The sequence below is a fragment of the Rhineura floridana genome, chromosome 18 (genome assembly GCF_030035675.1).
Source record: "Rhineura floridana isolate rRhiFlo1 chromosome 18, rRhiFlo1.hap2, whole genome shotgun sequence".
In the NCBI taxonomy this organism is placed as follows: Eukaryota; Metazoa; Chordata; class Lepidosauria; order Squamata; family Rhineuridae; genus Rhineura; species Rhineura floridana.
In genome coordinates, this window is record NC_084497.1 from 21,213,007 (window position 1) to 21,230,181 (window position 17,175).

At 46.3% G+C, this 17,175-nt stretch overlaps 1 protein-coding gene across 3 annotated transcripts in view; it reads right to left on the reverse strand.

The window, feature by feature from the left end:
• TMEM201 (transmembrane protein 201) overlaps positions 1-17,175 on the reverse strand; it is a 48,099-nt gene that overhangs the window by 29,485 nt on the left and 1,439 nt on the right. For 2 of the 3 annotated variants that reach the window (XM_061601726.1, XM_061601724.1), the window contains exons 2-5: positions 6,548-6,668; positions 3,012-3,206; positions 1,280-1,456; positions 177-553 (exon numbers count right to left, since the gene is read on the reverse strand). In XM_061601726.1, coding sequence (XP_061457710.1) covers positions 177-553; positions 1,280-1,456; positions 3,012-3,206; positions 6,548-6,668 — 870 coding nt within the window. Of the gene's footprint in view, positions 1-176; positions 554-1,279; positions 1,457-3,011; positions 3,207-6,547; positions 6,669-13,172; positions 13,370-17,175 lie in introns of all 3 variants that reach the window. The other variant, XM_061601727.1, reaches the window with a different exon arrangement.

Here is a 17,175-nt window from a genome sequence, read left to right on the forward strand (position 1 = left end):
AGAATTTCAGAGAAGGAGTCTTTCCCAGCCCTACCTGGAGATACCATTGGAAAGTGAACCTGGGACCTTCTGCATGCAAGGCAGATGCTCAGCCACTGAGCTACACCTCTACCCACCTCCGTTTAAAAGCTAACAAGGAACCCCCCCCAAAAGAACTCCCCAAGAAATACCCGTACCTAATCCGTCCCGCCAACAGCATGGCTAAGCAGCACGTCAGCAGCCCAAGGACCACCATGGCCATCTGGTGGCTCTTCCCGTAGGACCAAGCGCCTCTCAGTGCTTCCACTACTTGCTCCGGCAGCAACCGGATCACCTCCTGCCAGCCAAGGACCTCCAGTAGTGTGCCATTGCCCGGTGGCGCTGCCGGCATCTTCGGGCCACTGCCGTTCCTCCCGGGACCGGGTGGGGTTGTAAGCTCAGGGGAGAACGGGTTGCCCGTCCCATACAAGGCTATTGCCAGGAGGACGGCGCAGCTGAGGAAGGCCAGGAACCGGAGGGCGATCACTTGGATCGGCGTGGTGGTGGTGGTGGATGAAGCCGCCGCATAAAAACTCTGCAGAAGAAGAGGAGAACCTTCAGAATTGCAAGCTGACGGAGCAGGGCCTGGATGTCTTTGCAACTGCAAGGGAAGGGAGCACAGTTTTGTGCGTGTGGGATCCAGCCGGTTCTCGAGAACGTCTGAGGCAAACCCCTCACTTCCATTCTAGGTAGACACCTGGAGTAAATTGACCTTGGTTTCATGTCATGCTAACCCGCGGTGTAGTGGGTACTGCATAACTATAAACCGTGGTGTAGTGCAAAGTTTGGCAACCTGCAGCCGTAGGCCTAATTTCATGCAGCCCTAAGCCCAGTTGTCTTGCAGGTGGCAAAGAGAGCGTGAGAGAGTGCACACACGCGCGAGGGGGGGCTGCTGGACTGGCATCAAGGGCAGGATAACAACATCCAAATAAACACACAATTAAGATCCCTCCATCTCTGTTCCTGCCCTCTGCTAGGATCGCTACTTGAGTGCCCTATTATAGCGTAGAAGGGCGGGATAGAAATATTTTAAATAATAAATAAACAAATAATAAAATACTTGCTATTCCGGCACCCCGCCAAAGCATGATGCCCTACCCACAGCTGCCACTTCCTGCCCACGCGCTATGCCCCCCCATGAGCAGCTGCCACTTCCTGCCCAAACGTTATGCCTTAGCCCCCCCACCCCAAGTGCACCACCATCACTTCCAGGAAGGAAACGGGCGGCCGGCTGGAACGGGGCCACGCACAGACACCCCACCTGCATGTAGGACTTGTCCGTCTTCCGGTGGCTGAAGTGGTGCCGCAGCAGGAGGGCGCGGAGCTGCCGGTTCTGGTACTTGATGTAGTATTCCACTGCGGCCTGACAGGGGCGGCACAGCTTGTAGGTCTGCTCCAGGTGGTGCTTGTAGACCTCAATCTCCTCGTCGTATTTACCCTGCCCGAAAGAGGGAGTGGAAGCTTCACTGGGAGAGCAGACGCTTTGCACGCTGCAACGATGGAGCACCAGCTCACACTCTTGCATCAGCATCACCTCTGTTCCCACCTTGTTAAGAGGCAAAGCACATGCCAGGCGAAAACTTCCCTGCCAATCTTTCTTTCTTTTTTTTTAAGAAAAAAAAAATACATTCAGGCCATTTAAAACTCTTGGCTCAGTTTCATCTGCTAGTTTTGTTTTATTAACAGAGGAAGCAACCTTCTGCCAAGGGCCGTAAGCTCAGCGGCAGACTGTCTGCTTTGCGTGCAGACGGTCCCGGGTTCAACCCCCAACGGCATCTCCAGGTAGGGCAGGGAATGTCTCCTGCCTGAAACCTTGGAGAGCTGCTGCTAGTCAGTGCAGACAGTACTAAGCTAGATGGACCGATGGTCTGACTCAGCATAAGGCTGCTTCATTGTCCGGGGAAGGGCTGCTCTGTGAGAAGAATAAGGGTCTCCTAACAATGCTCAGCACCCTTCACATACCACCCGTCCTAGGATTCTTTGGGGGATGCCAGGGCAGTTTAAAGTGGAATAAATGCATGGTGAGAGTGTGCGGTCACAGCTTGATTTTGACCCAGGAAGTTAGCCATTTGCCCTGACGCTAAGAGGAAAACGAAAAGGGTCTCATTGCTTTTTAGACCTTAACCCAGCTTTTACCTCCAAAGCGACGCCCTCTAGATGTTTTGGACTACCACTCCCGTCAGCCCCCGCCAGCAGAGCCGTGAGATGCTGGCGCTGATGGGAAGCATGGCTACGCTGGCCAGGGCTGGTGGGAGTTGTGGCCAAAAACGTCTAGAGGGCATCCCCTGGGGAAAGGCAGGCTTAAAAGCATTCACTGACAAAACCGGGTTTTGTCCAAGGAGTTACTCTCAGCGCACGTGCATCTCCATGGGAAGGGCATTCCAAAAACAAGGCATCACCACAAAAAAGGCTCTCTTCCCTTGTCAAAGAAAGCACTCAGAAAGGGCCCCCCGTAGAAGATCTTAAACACGAGCAGGCTGTGGGGAAAACAAGGGCTCTCTGAGGTATCTGGGTCCCAAGCTGTTCGGAGAAGGGGATGGGGAACTTTTTTCAGCCCAGGGGCCACACTCCTTCACTGGCAGCCTTCCAGGGGGCATATCCCAGTAGTGGGCATGGCCAGAGGAGACTCTTAGCTTACAGCAGGCTACGTTCCAGCCACACAAAGTCAGTCAAAGGCTTTTATATATATATTTTATATATACATATATATACATACACACACACACCCTCCATCTCCCATCCAGCAAGCAAATGGCATTATCACAGTTCATGGACACGCTCCAGCCACACAAAGGCACTCGAGGAGGGCATGGAGCTGGGCCAGTCGTGGAGTGTAGCCTAGGAAGAGTTCCAAGGGCCGGACAGAGACGCCTGAAGGGCCACATTTAACTTCCAGACTGCCCAAGCTTCCCTGCCCGCAGTTTAGGGCTTAAAAAAACAAAAAACAACTGGAAGCCCCAGCTCCGCTCCCCCACCCTGAAACCAGCTCCTACCTCGTTCCTGGGGGTGAAGGACGCCAGCTGCTTGATCTTCAGGGTCTGGTGGTTGTTGCACTTCTTACAGAGAAGGACCTGGCTGCTCACCCACTGCTGGGGCTTGGTGGGGTCGTAGAAGGCACTGGCCCCAGAGACCACGTGGTTCAGATGCTCCATGTACTGAGCTGGGATCGGCTTGTTGTAATCTCCATTCTGTAAAGAGGGATCAGAAGAGAAGGCATTTGTTACTCTTGCCCACTTCCCCGCTAGCCCACAGCACCTTGGCCTGCACAAGGGTAAAGGATACAGTTCATTTGTGCTGGGAGTAAAGGACCAACCCACATTACAAGTGACCTGAAGCGGGGGGGGGGGGCATAGAAAGGCAATCTATTCTTCCCTCTGCCGATTCGTCCTCTAAAGAGTTCGTTGCTTTTGCAGGCTTTGCTCCTCCCCTTCCTCCCTGTTTTTGTTCTCGGTTAGTAATGGCTTCCTGAGTGGAAGCCGCATGGCTGCTTCAGCATGTACGACTTTGCCTCTTTGTCATAATAAGCCTTACATTTCTTTTTTATACTCGATACATCCTTCACATCCTCTATACATCCTGAGATACTACTGGGAGGAAGGGCGGGATATAAATCTAATAAATAAATAAATTTCTTTATTCTTTCAACTACCAGTCTTAACAGACCAGTTATTTCTGCACTCTGCTCCAATTCACACCCCCCCCAACACCTCTAAACCTACTCTCACGCTCAGATCCAACACCCTCTTTCCAGACGCCTGGGAGTGGTCACCTGTCATAACTGCCTGCCACACCTGTACAGGTAGGTATCTGCCCAGGGAAAAATCACCCCACCTGAAGTCTCTTCCCCTGTGGTCCCAGAAATGAATCTTTTATAAAGGCCTGAAGACAGAAGAACAATCCAGTGACTCAAGGGAACCCACGATTCAATACGCAGTTTAAAACTGCTTATTAACACACACACTTTATGAGCACAGCTCACCAGCAGCAAAGTAAGATGCGCACACACGCACCCACACTAACTGCCTGACTGTTATTAGTTAGACTTAGTCACTTGGTTCACAAGGTCTCCAAGCCACTGGCAGCATATTTAAAAGCATAAGCAAGTGCATCCACCTTGAAAAATGAAATGGACTGCCTTCAAGTTGACTTACAGCATCTTTATTCATCCAGGGCCTTAATTTGGAGGTATCTTCTGCTCCTTGCTTTAGTGGGATTAGATCTGCTCTTTTGCACATTTCAGGCTGGGGATTTTTTACTCTCGTTTTTCAACTACTTTCTTACATTTGTTTCTCTAAGTCATTTTGACAGACTTCTGTGAAAAAAGCGCCTAATCATCATCATCATCAGTATGAACACATTCACACAAACACACACACAATTCATCACACACACAGGAAAAAAACCTTTTAAAAACACACAAAGGAGAAATCTTTGGCAGCAAATCATCATCACCATCGTCCGTCAAAAGCCTGGGGAGTAAGCTACGTTTTGACCTGGTGCTAAAAGGATGGCCTCCCTTTAAAAATGGTTTATTAATACACACACCAACGAACCATTGCTCAGCAGTAGTGACACAACAAACAAGAATTCATTCCCTCTGTTGAACTGTCTCATCCAGTGCTTAAAAAAGGCAAGAAAATATTGCACCTGTCTTGGGAGCAGTATACTAGTCCTTACTGATAAATTACGCCTTATTAATAAGTACGGATTCATAAGCAAAATGAAAAAAAAATCAATAAAGGTGGCATTTCTACTCTTAGGCATGTATCCAACATTACTAGGAGGAGGGCTGCAGCTCTGTGGTAGAGCACCTGCTTTGCATGCAGAATGTTCCAGGTTCAATCCCCAGCATCTCCACTTTGGAGTCACTGCCAGTCAGTGTAAACAGTACTGAGCTACACAGACCAATGGTCTGACTCAGTCTAAGACAGCTTGTTACGCTCCTAGGCATATTCAGAGTAGACCTACTGAAATTAATGGACATGACTAACTAGGGTCATTTGAAATGTGGTGCTGGAGGAGAGCTTTGCACATACCATGGACTGCGAAAAAGACAAATAATTGGTTGTTTGAACAAATTAAACCAGAACTGTCAATAGAAGCTAAAATGGTGAAACTGAGGTTATCATACTTTGGACACATCATGAGAAGACATGCTTCACTAGAAAAGACAATAATGCTGGGAAAAACAGCAGGGAGTAGAAAAAGAGGAAGGCCAAACAAGAGATGGATTGAATCCATAAAGGAAGCCACAGACCTGAACTTACAAGATCTGAACAGGGTGGTTCATGACAGATGCTCTTGGAGGTTGCTGATTCATAGGGTCACCATAAATCGTAATCGACTTTAAGGCACATGACAACAACAACAACAACTAGGGTACGTCAATGCCAATGAGTCTACTCTGAGGAAGTTCAGCCAGATACAGCCCTTGTGCCTTAAATGACCGTGCTTGACCACTTTTTCCATGGATGTGGGCTTTCGGGAAAACTTTGAACCGGAAAGTTTTTCCAGTGTCCTAGAATGAGATCCAATTTCCCATATTTCTTTTAGTTGGACTCAACAAACAACGCTAAACATTTTGAAACGGACCTTTGCTTGCCTAGTAACGCATTTTGCAATTGGCATCCACTCGTTGCTACTAAAGAACGCGCAAAACAGAAATGTTTTCCGTGGAAAAACAAAGCACTGGAAAAATTTCCAGGAAAATTTCCTGCCTCTTATCACTGACTTTTATCCTTACTTCACAACGAAACGTGAAATCCTTGTCCGGATGCAACAATGCTGCGGGACACCAGAAAACATCCCAGGAGCACAAACGACACATCCTTGCCCATCTAGAGATGCCCTTGGAGACTATCTGGTTCAGCCCAAGTCATGCCGTATCTTCCTTAAACAGTTAAGGTCCACCCCAATAGCTTTGCACCTAACTTAACCTCAACACAATCTTTCATATAGGCCTAACTGGAACACTCGGGGTTGCTTAAGTTTACTCTGCAACAGGCAAGCTGTGAATGGATCAGCATTCCCCAGGAAAAGCTTGGCGACATCCACACTCTTGATGACCTGGAAGAGGGTTTGGAGTGCAAAGCGCACAGGGGTGGAGCCCCTAGTTGCAATATAAGAAAATGCAGCGTAAGAACCGAAAAAAGCAATAAGAATGCTATTAAAAACCGCACAGCATCTTACCATTGCTGCAACTGGAAGAAAAATAATTAAGTGTCCACCAAGACCATCAGCAGCTTCCAAGTGGTCTGTGAGGAAAAAAGGCTACGAGCCACTGATCTCAATTCTCCTGAGCAGTTTGGCTTGGTTATATTCTATTCATCCCTTGGCTGTGCTCCCATCAAAGCAGACCCATTGAAATCAATGGCCGTGACAACACAGGTCCATTAATGTCAATGGGTGCACTCTGGGCAAGCCTCAGTTGGATGCAACTCGCGTTGCTTTGGGAGAAGCGCTGGCCCTCGGCTGCCGTTTTGAAGCGTCTTGGCCCTCAGGTTTTACGAAAAGCGGCCTCAAAACATACCTCTTGGAAGCCGTTGTACTGCTCACAGTTGGGGCAATCCCAACAGTTCCGATTCCCGTACGGCACCACGGTGTCCTGATTGCAGAACCAACAATTCACAGTCGTGTGCGTGGGCTTCTTCCTGTGGGGAGGGGGCAAAACAAAGGCACACGGTCAAAAATCTATACTTCATGATGGGCCCTGAAAGGTTAGCCAAGAGGTATTATTGGAGTTCAAAGACATGCTCCAGCTGGACAAACCACACAAGAAGGGTGTGACGCAAAACTGGTGAGGCTTAAAGTTCCCCATTCATGTCTTATATGGGTTTCTAAGCCCACATTTCTGCACCATACATTCAAAGCACACATACCATTTTAACAATCACAGCTCTCCCCAAAAGAATCCTGGGAATTGTAGTTTGTTATGGGTGCTGAGAACTGTTAGAGGAGACCCCCCCTCTTCTCTTCACAGACCTACAATTCCCAGAGTTCCCTGGGAAGAAGGATTGTTGAACCACTCTGGGAACTGTAGCTCTGCGAGGGGGAATAGGCGTCTCCTAACAATTCTCAGCACCCTTAAACTACAGTTCCCAGGATTCTTTAGAGGGAAGCCATGACTGTTTAAGGTGGCATAACACTGCTTTAAATGTATAATGCAGATGTAGCTTATACTGGAGATTCAGGGATGCAGGAGGGTGAAAAGCCAGAGATATGGAACCCAGGGGGGCTTGGGGCCCATGGCTGGATTTTCCAATAATATTTTTCGGAAAGGGAAGAACTGACTGCCCCAGGCCAGAGCTAACAGGATAGCTGTAATAAACAATAAATGCGCAGAGCAACAAGGCCAGTTGTTCATCAGCTGCTGTCTTAAGTTATGACAAGTTGGGGGCATTATTTGAAAATGGGGGGGGCAGTGCAAGTGAAGAGATAAAAAGAGCTTCCATTGAAAAGGACTCCCTGTCATGCACTGGAATGAACACTTGTCCAACAGATGAGAAGCTGCTGGGGGCTTTTATTGTAAAAAAAATAATTTAAGAACAGTTGAAGGACATGCTTTTGGAAATCATAGAATAGTAGAGTTGGAAGGGGCCTACAAGGCCATCAAGTCCAACCCCCTACTCAATGCAGGAATCCAAATCAAAGCATTCCCAACAGATGGCTGCCCAGCTGCCTCTTGAAGGCCTCCAGTGCACCTAATGCACCTAAGAACATAAAAATAGCCCTGAAGCTAGATGAGGCCAGTGGCTCATCTAGTCCAGCATCCTATTCTTGCAGCAGCCAGGGAGATGCCCATAAGCAGGACCTGAGCGCAACAGCAGTCTCCCCATTTGCGAGTCCCAGCAACTGGTATTCAGAGACATACTGCCTCCAACAGTGGAGGGAGAACATAGCCATTGTGGCTAGTAGCCACTGAAAGCCTTATCCTCTCTGAATTGGTCTAATCCGCTTTTAAAGCCATCCACGAGATATTTACACAGGGATTCCCTGGATCTTTCGATCAGAGTTTCCTGTTTTAACTGCAATGTTGTTTTAACGGGATTGTTTTATTGTGTATTTTCACTATGGAGTATTTATATTTTAATGGGATTTGGAGACACTGCATTTTAAGTATAGGTTTATATTTTAACATTTGGGTCACGCGCTTTACTTGTAAACCACTTAAAAGCCTATTTAGCCATAAAGCAGTATATAACAATACTAATAATAATGATTAAAATTTTAGAAAAGGAAAAACAGACAAAAGGAAATATGCCAATCGAGATACTTCATAGACCTGAGGGGAATACCATACTATACCTTTTTAGACACACAGGTTACCTAAGATTTTTTTTTCGGAAGGGGCAAGGGTTGTTAAAATATTTTTCTTGTACTTTTGGTATGCAGTGATCTGTTAATATACTTGTAATTATGAAAAACTGGTAAATAAATTTATTTAATAATATAATGGGTGGCTTCCAACTCAGCCCTTCTCAGAGTAAACCCACTGAAATTAATGGACCTCAGTTAGTCATGTGCATTAGCTTCAATGGGTCTACTCTGCGCAAGACTGGCACTGAATACAAGCTGCTCTGGGGTCCTACTGGGAGAAAGGGTGGGATATATATAAAAATACATAAACAAACCCAACAACAAGAACTACGTTCATTTATTATATGGCAATGGCAGAAGTGGCAACTTGCCTCATGCGAACAAGCCATCCCAGTTCAACCAGCAAGGAGAGAGGGATAGAGAACACTACCTGTTTATTTATTTATTTATTTATTTAGTTGCATTTCTAAACCGCCCTATAGCTAGCAGCTCCCAGGGCGGTGTATAACATGATAAAACCACAATATTTAAAATATAGCAAGTGTGTATTGCACAGACAATATAAAACATTATATAAACAAAGTAAAAGAAAACTAGAAATAAAATAAATAAGATTAAAAGCATAAAATACATTAAAATGCCTGGGTGAAGAGGTGGGTTTTTACCTGGCGCCGGAAAGATGACAGGGAAGGCGCCAGGCGTATCTCATCTGGGAGGGCATTCCATAATTCGGGGGCCACCACCGAAAAGGCCCTAGATCTTGTTACTGTTCTCCGGGCCTCTATATGGGTTGGGACCCGGAGAAGGGCCTTAGACATCGAGCGGAGTGAACGGGTAGGAATATAGCGAGAGAGGCGTTCCATCAGATATTGCGGTCCAGTGCCGTTAAGGGCTTTATAGGTAAGGACCAACACTTTGAATCTGGCCCGGAAACATATTGGAAGCCAGTGCAGTTGGGCCAGAATAGGTGTTATGTGGTCGAATTTCCTCGTCCCAGTAAGAACTCTGGCCGCAGCATTCTGCACTAGCTGAAGTTTCCGAATCGTTTTCAAAGGTAACCCTACGTAGAGAGCATTGAACCTCTGCCTGCCATACTGCTCTTAAAAAGAGCATGCAAGGATAAGGAAGATGGCCCATTGACTGTCAAATACCTGGCATGAGATGAAAACTACCTGACTCCCCTTCTGAGGAGGAGGGGAGCATGCCTTGTGTTTGGGTGTAACAGCCAAGCCATGTCCCCCCCCCCCCAAAAAAAAATCTTGATGGGTAATGCAAAAGCCAGTTGGTTCTTGCATGAGCAAAGCTGACCTCTCTACAGGTATTTCCCCATACAAAATGAGCCTTCCAACCCCACCCAAGACAGCTGCCAGTTTCCACATGATATGCACAAGGGCTCTTTTGAACTACAGCTGTCGGGAGCATCACAGAGGACAAAGGCCCAGCTGATGCGAACCAGGGGCCAGAGGGGTGCCTTGGAACATCCATCTGTTGCATGCTCCAGCCGAGTGCAGCTTCTGCCTGGCTTCACTGTCTTGCTTGGGCACTGCAAACCCTCTTTCTTGGAATTTAACTGACAGGTGGGTGCGAAGCAAAATGTTAAGGACGGAGATTAAGGAAGCCAAGGGGAAAGATTTGTACCTTCCTTCAGACACGCTCCCCGGATGCTAACTGGGGCAGCCACCCACTTAAAGGAAACCTAAAGCTCATTACTCAACCCAGCATAATCTCATACAGGAGAAAAGGACAAAGCATGCTTTCTTAAATTACAAGGACACACACATTTGTGGCAGCATGCATCGTTTTACAGGAGGCATTCCTCCTTCTCAGACACAGAATGCCTCTAAGGTTATGTTCAATGCCATTTTAACTTTCTAAAAATCTGCTGATCAATTTATCAGGGCACCTTTTAGAGTCAGTAAGAATAACCAACTTTTATTTATCTTAAAAAAAAAAATTTAAGGGCTAAATGTTGCAGTCCTTCGATCAATGATCACAGGTTAGCTGTGCAATTCGTTTTTATGTTTTGTAAACTGCTTAGAAGCCATTTGGGCATTAAGCAGTATATAAATACCTGAAATATCATCTCACGATCTGAGTCAATCAGTGCACTCTGCAGGTGAGGGCCTCCTGCAGATACCATCTCATCAGGAGATCCATTCCGTATAACAAAGGAATCAGACCTTTAGTGTGGTGGCACCTACCCGCTGGAATTCCCTCCCCTTAAATATCAGACAGGCACCATCTCTGTTATCTTTTTGGCATCTGCTGAAGACCTTCCTCTTTCAACAAGCCTTTTAAGTAGAGACCTTGATCCCAGTCTGCATCTGCATTGGAACTGCTATTTTTAAGAAGTTTCAAAAGCTTTTTAAAATATGTTTTGTTTTTAAGATGTTTTTAGTATCTTATCGCCTGTCTGCTGCCCTGGGCTCCTGGAAGGAAGGGCAGGATATAAAAGTAACAATAATTAATAAATAATATCATCTTGACCCAGTCTTGCCCAAAATTCCTAATCCACCAAAATTTCCACTAGGCCACTTGCACACAAAACTTTCTAGCGCAGGTAGGTAATGCTGAAAAGTCATGACATGATGTCACGAACCTCTCAACATCAGCCTAGTTCTCATGAAAAGCAAACGAGTTCATCAATTCGAAAATCTATACTGCAGGCGGGAGCATTCAAATGGGTAAATCCTTCTGCAAGCTATTCCCTGCGTGCAGAAGACTAGTCTGTCAGGAAAAAGGTCTTTAGCCGAGCCCTCCCCGACATGCTAGTTTAATGCAGGGAATGTCTTTGTACTGAAGAACATTCAGCCGGGTAACCCCTCAGCTTTCATGGGGGATGAGCCTATCAATGGCAACACAAGGGATCTATGTATGGAGTTTCCATGTTCACAGGCAGTATGCTTCTGAATGCCAGCTGGTAGGTAACAGAGGCAGGAGAGGGTTGTGGGCTTCATGCCCTGCCTGTGGGCTTCCCAGAGGCATCTCGGATGCTGGACCAGGATTTTTCCTACATTCGCCAAAAAGCAGAATTCCATCAATAAAATGGCGCCTGCCGCTCGTTGTAAAAGCAGAACAAGTGCCGTATGAGTGGGGCCTTACTCTAATTGAAAACCGCCGTATTAGTGGGCCGCCAAAATGCGGGGCCCTACTGTATTAGGCTTTTTACTCACTTGTTACCTGAAAGGTCTCCAAGCGACTTACAACACATTAAAAACGCAAATATAAATACCATAAAACCACAGAACAAACAATAGGGGCAACTAGTCATATATGGTATGCTTTTACCTCGACCGTCAGAGACACTATGCCTTTATAAATACCAGTTGCTAGGAATCGCAAGTGGGGACAGCGCCTGCTGGTGCACCCAGGTCCTGCTCTCGAGCTAGCCATATTCACATGCGCCAGATGCTCTTCGCCTCCAACTCCCATCAGCCCTAGCCAGCACAACCAATGGTCAGGGCTGATGGAGGTGGCGTCCATCAAGTATATGGAGTGCACCCATTTGACTACCCATGGCCTCTAGATGCTGCTAGCCTTCCTGAACTTCACATGAAAGATGCCTCAGAGGCAGGTTTTTCCAGCTCACCAAACAGGATACAGCAATAATTATACCTGAGTAGGCGTTTCAACCCTGGATCAACCCCAACACTCTTTATTTGCCGCACTGGCCCCAAACCTCCAGATGGTTCGTGCCTTCTGCTTCCTCAAATTAAGAGCAAACAGCTTTGATAAAAGGATCACGCCTTCCCTTCAGACAAACTGAGGGAGGTGGGGAGATTTCCCCTCACCTCTTTCCTTTCTAAGAAGCGATGAATCTCCTCCCTGCAACCATATCTGTGATCCTGCTCTGTCTGGGGCCACAGGTTGTAGGACTCCCAAGAGATCCTTGGTTCCCTCTCAAGCCGCAGACACAATTAAAACAGAAACCACACAGTTTTTCATCAAGAAAAGGCAGAAGGGGCGAGGGGCACCCGGCCAGCAAGATAGAATTCATAAAGAGAGAATGCTTTTTCCAGGTGTGAGAAACAGGAGGAACACACAGGGCTGTGGAGACGGAGTCGTGGAGTCAGGAGCAATTTTGGGTGGAGTGGGAGTCAGCAGAAATGTACCAACTCCGACTTCCAAATAAATTTTGATTGACAAGAAGCAATTTTGGGTGGAGCCGGACAGTAGAAAAATAGAGGAGTCGGAGGTTTGGCATACCGACTCCACAGCCCTGGGAACACAATTCCAGGTTTATTTATTTATTCTTAGGAGGAAGGGAGCGTGCATTTCAGGTATCAAAGCTTTGGGGCATACCGCCATATAGCAAGATGGCAGCCACAAGCTTGCCAAAAAAAACAAAACAGTGCACATTTTAAAACGTTCCCTTTCCAGAATTATGGTCATGCGTTGTCAGGTCACGACCTTTGGGGATGTCAGTGCTGCTGTAGAGTGTCCCCCCAAAAACAAAATGCATTCCTCACATTCCACCAAGACACATGATCAGATGGAACCAGCTGGGCCTATTACTCTGCTTGCAGTTTATGAACTGGGCAGAGGAAAACAAATCCACCATGTGCTTTTATTTCTAAAAAAAAAAATTGTATTTTTTTCGCCTGTCTTACCCAACCTTTCTCCCTCATCAAACAACAGAAACGTTAAGGCACACCTTGGGCATTTATGTCTAACTATAGCCAGTGTGGTGTAGCGGGGTTAGAGTGTCGTACTACGACCTGGGAGACCAGGGTTTAAATCCCCACACAGCCATGAAGCTCACTGGGTGACCTTGGGCCAGTCACTGCCTCTCAGCCTCAGAGGGAGGCAATGGTGAACCCCCTCTGAATACCGCTTACCATGAAAACCCTGTTCGTAGGGTCGCCATAAGTCGGGAGTGACTTGACAGCAGTCCGTTCCATTCATTCATTCCAGAAACAGAAGCAGCCATGCTTTGCTGGAAGTTTTTTAAATTCCTGCTGAACCCTCCAAGAGGCAGCGTTGGTGGCTATGAGGCAGACAACTCAATTCAATATTTGTTTACAAATGTGAAGGACTGGAAGAAAAAAATGGAAAAATTCAGGGAGAAAGAACAGTTTCCCCCTATTTTTGTTTACCAAGATTTTTTTTTTAAAAAAAGTGCCTCCCTCTCCCAATTTTTCTAGTTTTTTTCTGAACCTTCACATCTCTATTCTGTCTTATGCAAAAAACTAGACCCACTAAGTTCAGCAGAACTTGACTTCTAGGTAAGTATTGCATACCTGAGTGAATAAACTCTGCTGAACTCAACGGACCTCCCTTTTGAGTAGACAAGGGGAGAACCTCATTCAAACCTTGTCTGTGCCGCAAAATGGTTTGAAATTATATATGTATATTCCTGGGTTTTTTAAAAATGTAAACCGCTTCAAGATCTGTTCGATAGTAAGCAGTCTATCAATGACATACATCAATAAATAAAACTGGCCAAGCTTGTGTAAGGTTATGACTTTCCCCCTTAACTCACAGCAGGGAGATATTAACCACCATTCTGCCTTACAGGGTTGTCATAAAGATAATAATGGATCATGTACGTCAGTGGTAGGGAACCTCAAAACTGAGGGCCAAGTGCAGCCCTCCAGTTGTCCTGACCTGGCCCTTGAAAATCTCCCGGGCCACATCCCCTGACTGGCTCTTCTTTGCACCCCAAATCTTTTTCCATGGCTAGAATGCATCCTTGAATGTTGATCATGCCTCGTTTGCCTAGATGGAGGGTAGAGAGGTAGGCCTGTAGGTAGGTCTGTAGGTAGGTAGGTGTCTGTAGAATCCAGCCTACTGTACAAAGCCATCACTGACATGTGGATTCCCTGCCCATGAAGCACCTTGAATGCTTAACAGCACTATGCAAAACCAGCATGATAAATTAATTATTATTTTATTACTTCTTGATTTCCTCCCTCCATCTCCCATGGGAAGCGATGACAGTTAAAATAGGATAGACCCAATACAAGTTTGTAACATTAAAAAAACTGAGCCAAAATGTTCTCAAGGGGAACTTTATCCCATCAGAAACACGCGACAGCAAAGAAAGGTTTCAGAAACTTGCTTCTGCATACAGAGAAATGAAACTTTTTTTAAAAAAGTTTGCTTGAGAATGCTTTTCCCTCAAAGGAATGTGCTACTTCCAAATGAAAACTAGAAACCACGCTGCCATCTTACCACCCAAAACAATTTACCTTCAGGGTGCGAAAGAGTTACCTGCCTTCAGAAGGATCCTGCCTATCTCCTGTGCTGCTGGCTTTGGGGTGCCTGCTAACTGGAAAAAGGCAAGCCCAGAACAGAAACTCATACAGCGATACAACCATCCAGCATCCTGCTCTCACAGTGGCCAACCACATGCCAACGGGAGGCCTGAAAGCAGGACCCAAGTGCCACAAAAATTCTCCCCTCCTGCAGCTTCCAGCAAACTAGTTTTCAGAAGCATACCACCTCCCCAACACAAGTCTAAAACCGGTGGGGCAGAACCCCAAGGGAAGTTGCCCTCCCAACCTGAGCTGGGTCGCACCAGTGGCACTGTTAAAATTTAGGGGGGTGGAGAGCTGACAACTCTGCAGCTTAAAGCGGCTTTCGAAAAAGGCAACAGCTACCAATCTACATTGGACACTTTCTTATATCACATCACGCTATCTGGTTGGGTAGGATTCCACCTTTTCATTCTTGCTGATGGATGAACACTACAGGGCTTCCCATTTGGGGCATCTGGCTGGCCACGGACAGAACACAGAATCATAGAATAACAGAGTTGGCAGGGGCCTATAAGGCCATCAAGTCCAACCTAATAAGAAAAAAAGAGGGGAAACCCCAGAATGTCAAAAAAGGGAATGTCAAGTCCAACCCCCTGCTCAATGCAGAAATCCAAAGCATTCCTGACAGATGGCTGTCCAGCTGCCTCTTGAATGCCTCCAGTGTCAGACAGCCCACTACCTCTCTAGGTAATTGGTTCCATTGTCATGCGGCTCTGACAGTTAGGAGGTTTTTCCTGATGTCCAGTCAAAATCTGGCTTCCTGCAACTTGAACCCATTATTCCTGTCCTGCACTGTGGGATGATTGAGAAGAGATCCCAGCCCTCCTCTGTGTGACAACCTTTCATGTATTTGAAGAGTGCTATCATATCTCCCCCCAACCTCCTCTTCTCCAGGCTAAACATGCCCAGTTTTCAGTCTCTCCTCACAGGGCTTTGTTTCCAGTCCCCTAATCATCCTTGTTGCCCTCCTCTGAACCTGTTCCAGTTTGTCTGCATCCTTCTTGAAGTGTGGAGACCAGAACTGGAAGCAGTACATGCCGGACTAGCAACCACAGGCCTCATCCAGCAACCAGGGTGCTCTTATGCCTGTTATTCTTTGTGCTTTTTCAATCATACGTTACAGATTTATATTCTAGGCCAGGGGTTCCCAAACAGCGGTCCACAGGCCCCTGGTTCATTCAGGTGGACCCGCGTGTGAATCTGCGGCTGAAGGTGGGAGATGGCGCAACCACCATATTAAGTATTCATATTGATTTGTAATTGTATTTTTTAAGCTTCTTTTAATTTCTTATGTTGTGTTTTACTGTGTGAGGATCCTACAGAATTTAAATTGTAACATGATTTACAATATATAGGCAGTAAAGAAAGCAATAAAGTGGTCTGCTAAGACCCTTGGCAATTTTCAAGCGGTCTGTGTGTATGTGGGGAAATTGGGGTACCACTTGTCTAGGCGTATGGCTTTTCAAAGGTATTGATCCATTGCATTTTATGAATACTGCAAGGCACATATGGTGATCCCTGACAGAAAGGAGGCTATAATTTCACTAAATAAATATTGATTTATTTTTCTCTCTTTAAAATATAGAGCACCCTGGAAATACTTACTGAAGTATTATGACCCGCTCAGCTGTGAAACTCACTGGACCACCTTAAGCCAGTCACTGTCTCTCAGCCTAGCCTGCCTCACATGATTGTTGCAAAGGTAAAATAAGGAGGGGGCAACCACACCAGCCACCTTGAGCTCCTTGCAGGAAAAGTGAGATATAATACAGTAACAAATCATCCTGAGATCTATGGGTGGATCCAGATCTACTTTCTGCTCACCCCTGAGTTAAGCGGCTGTTTTCCCCAAATGAGGGATAGAAGAAGGTGGCTGAGAGAATGCACTATTTAAGGTCATATTTTGGGCGTGATGGTCAAGATGTCCTGACTCACATTCTCAGATACAAAACTGCCCCTTTACATGCATATCTATTCACAAAACCAGTTCAAATCCACTGGGAAATGTAGGCCCACGAAATATATAGAGGACCAGTAAGGCAGCCTAAAACCCTGGACAGTTTCTACTCAGTGAAAACATTAAGCTAGATGACCCAGTGGCCTAACTCGGTATAAGGCAGCTTCCTATTTAAACCAGCCCTTTTATTGAGAACCATGTGGTCTAGAATCTTACCTCAGGCCCTTTGCTCCCGTAAAACCCAAACTGCAATACGATAAAATGTAGTATAAGCAATAAAAGAAGCAATTAACAATCAAGCTGAGTATTTTAAAACAGGTATGCCACAGGCCCCTTGAAGAAAGCTTGTGGGCCACTGGTGGTCCGCGGACCCCGCCCACAGGATTCAAACTGTAACGCAAAACACAAGACGTAAGAAAGAAAAGTATCTTTACTCCACTGTTCAGCCGAAAAAGCTCACAGAGCGGCTTGCTGCCTGTCTTGGGGAAAAACACAAAACCAGACAGTTTCTGTCTGCAGGCTTCCGATAAAAGCAGCAATTAAACCGATTTTAAAATCAACATGAACATTGAATGCAGCGGACCACGGCTGAGATATGGTCCGACTCGGCACACGCCAACCCAC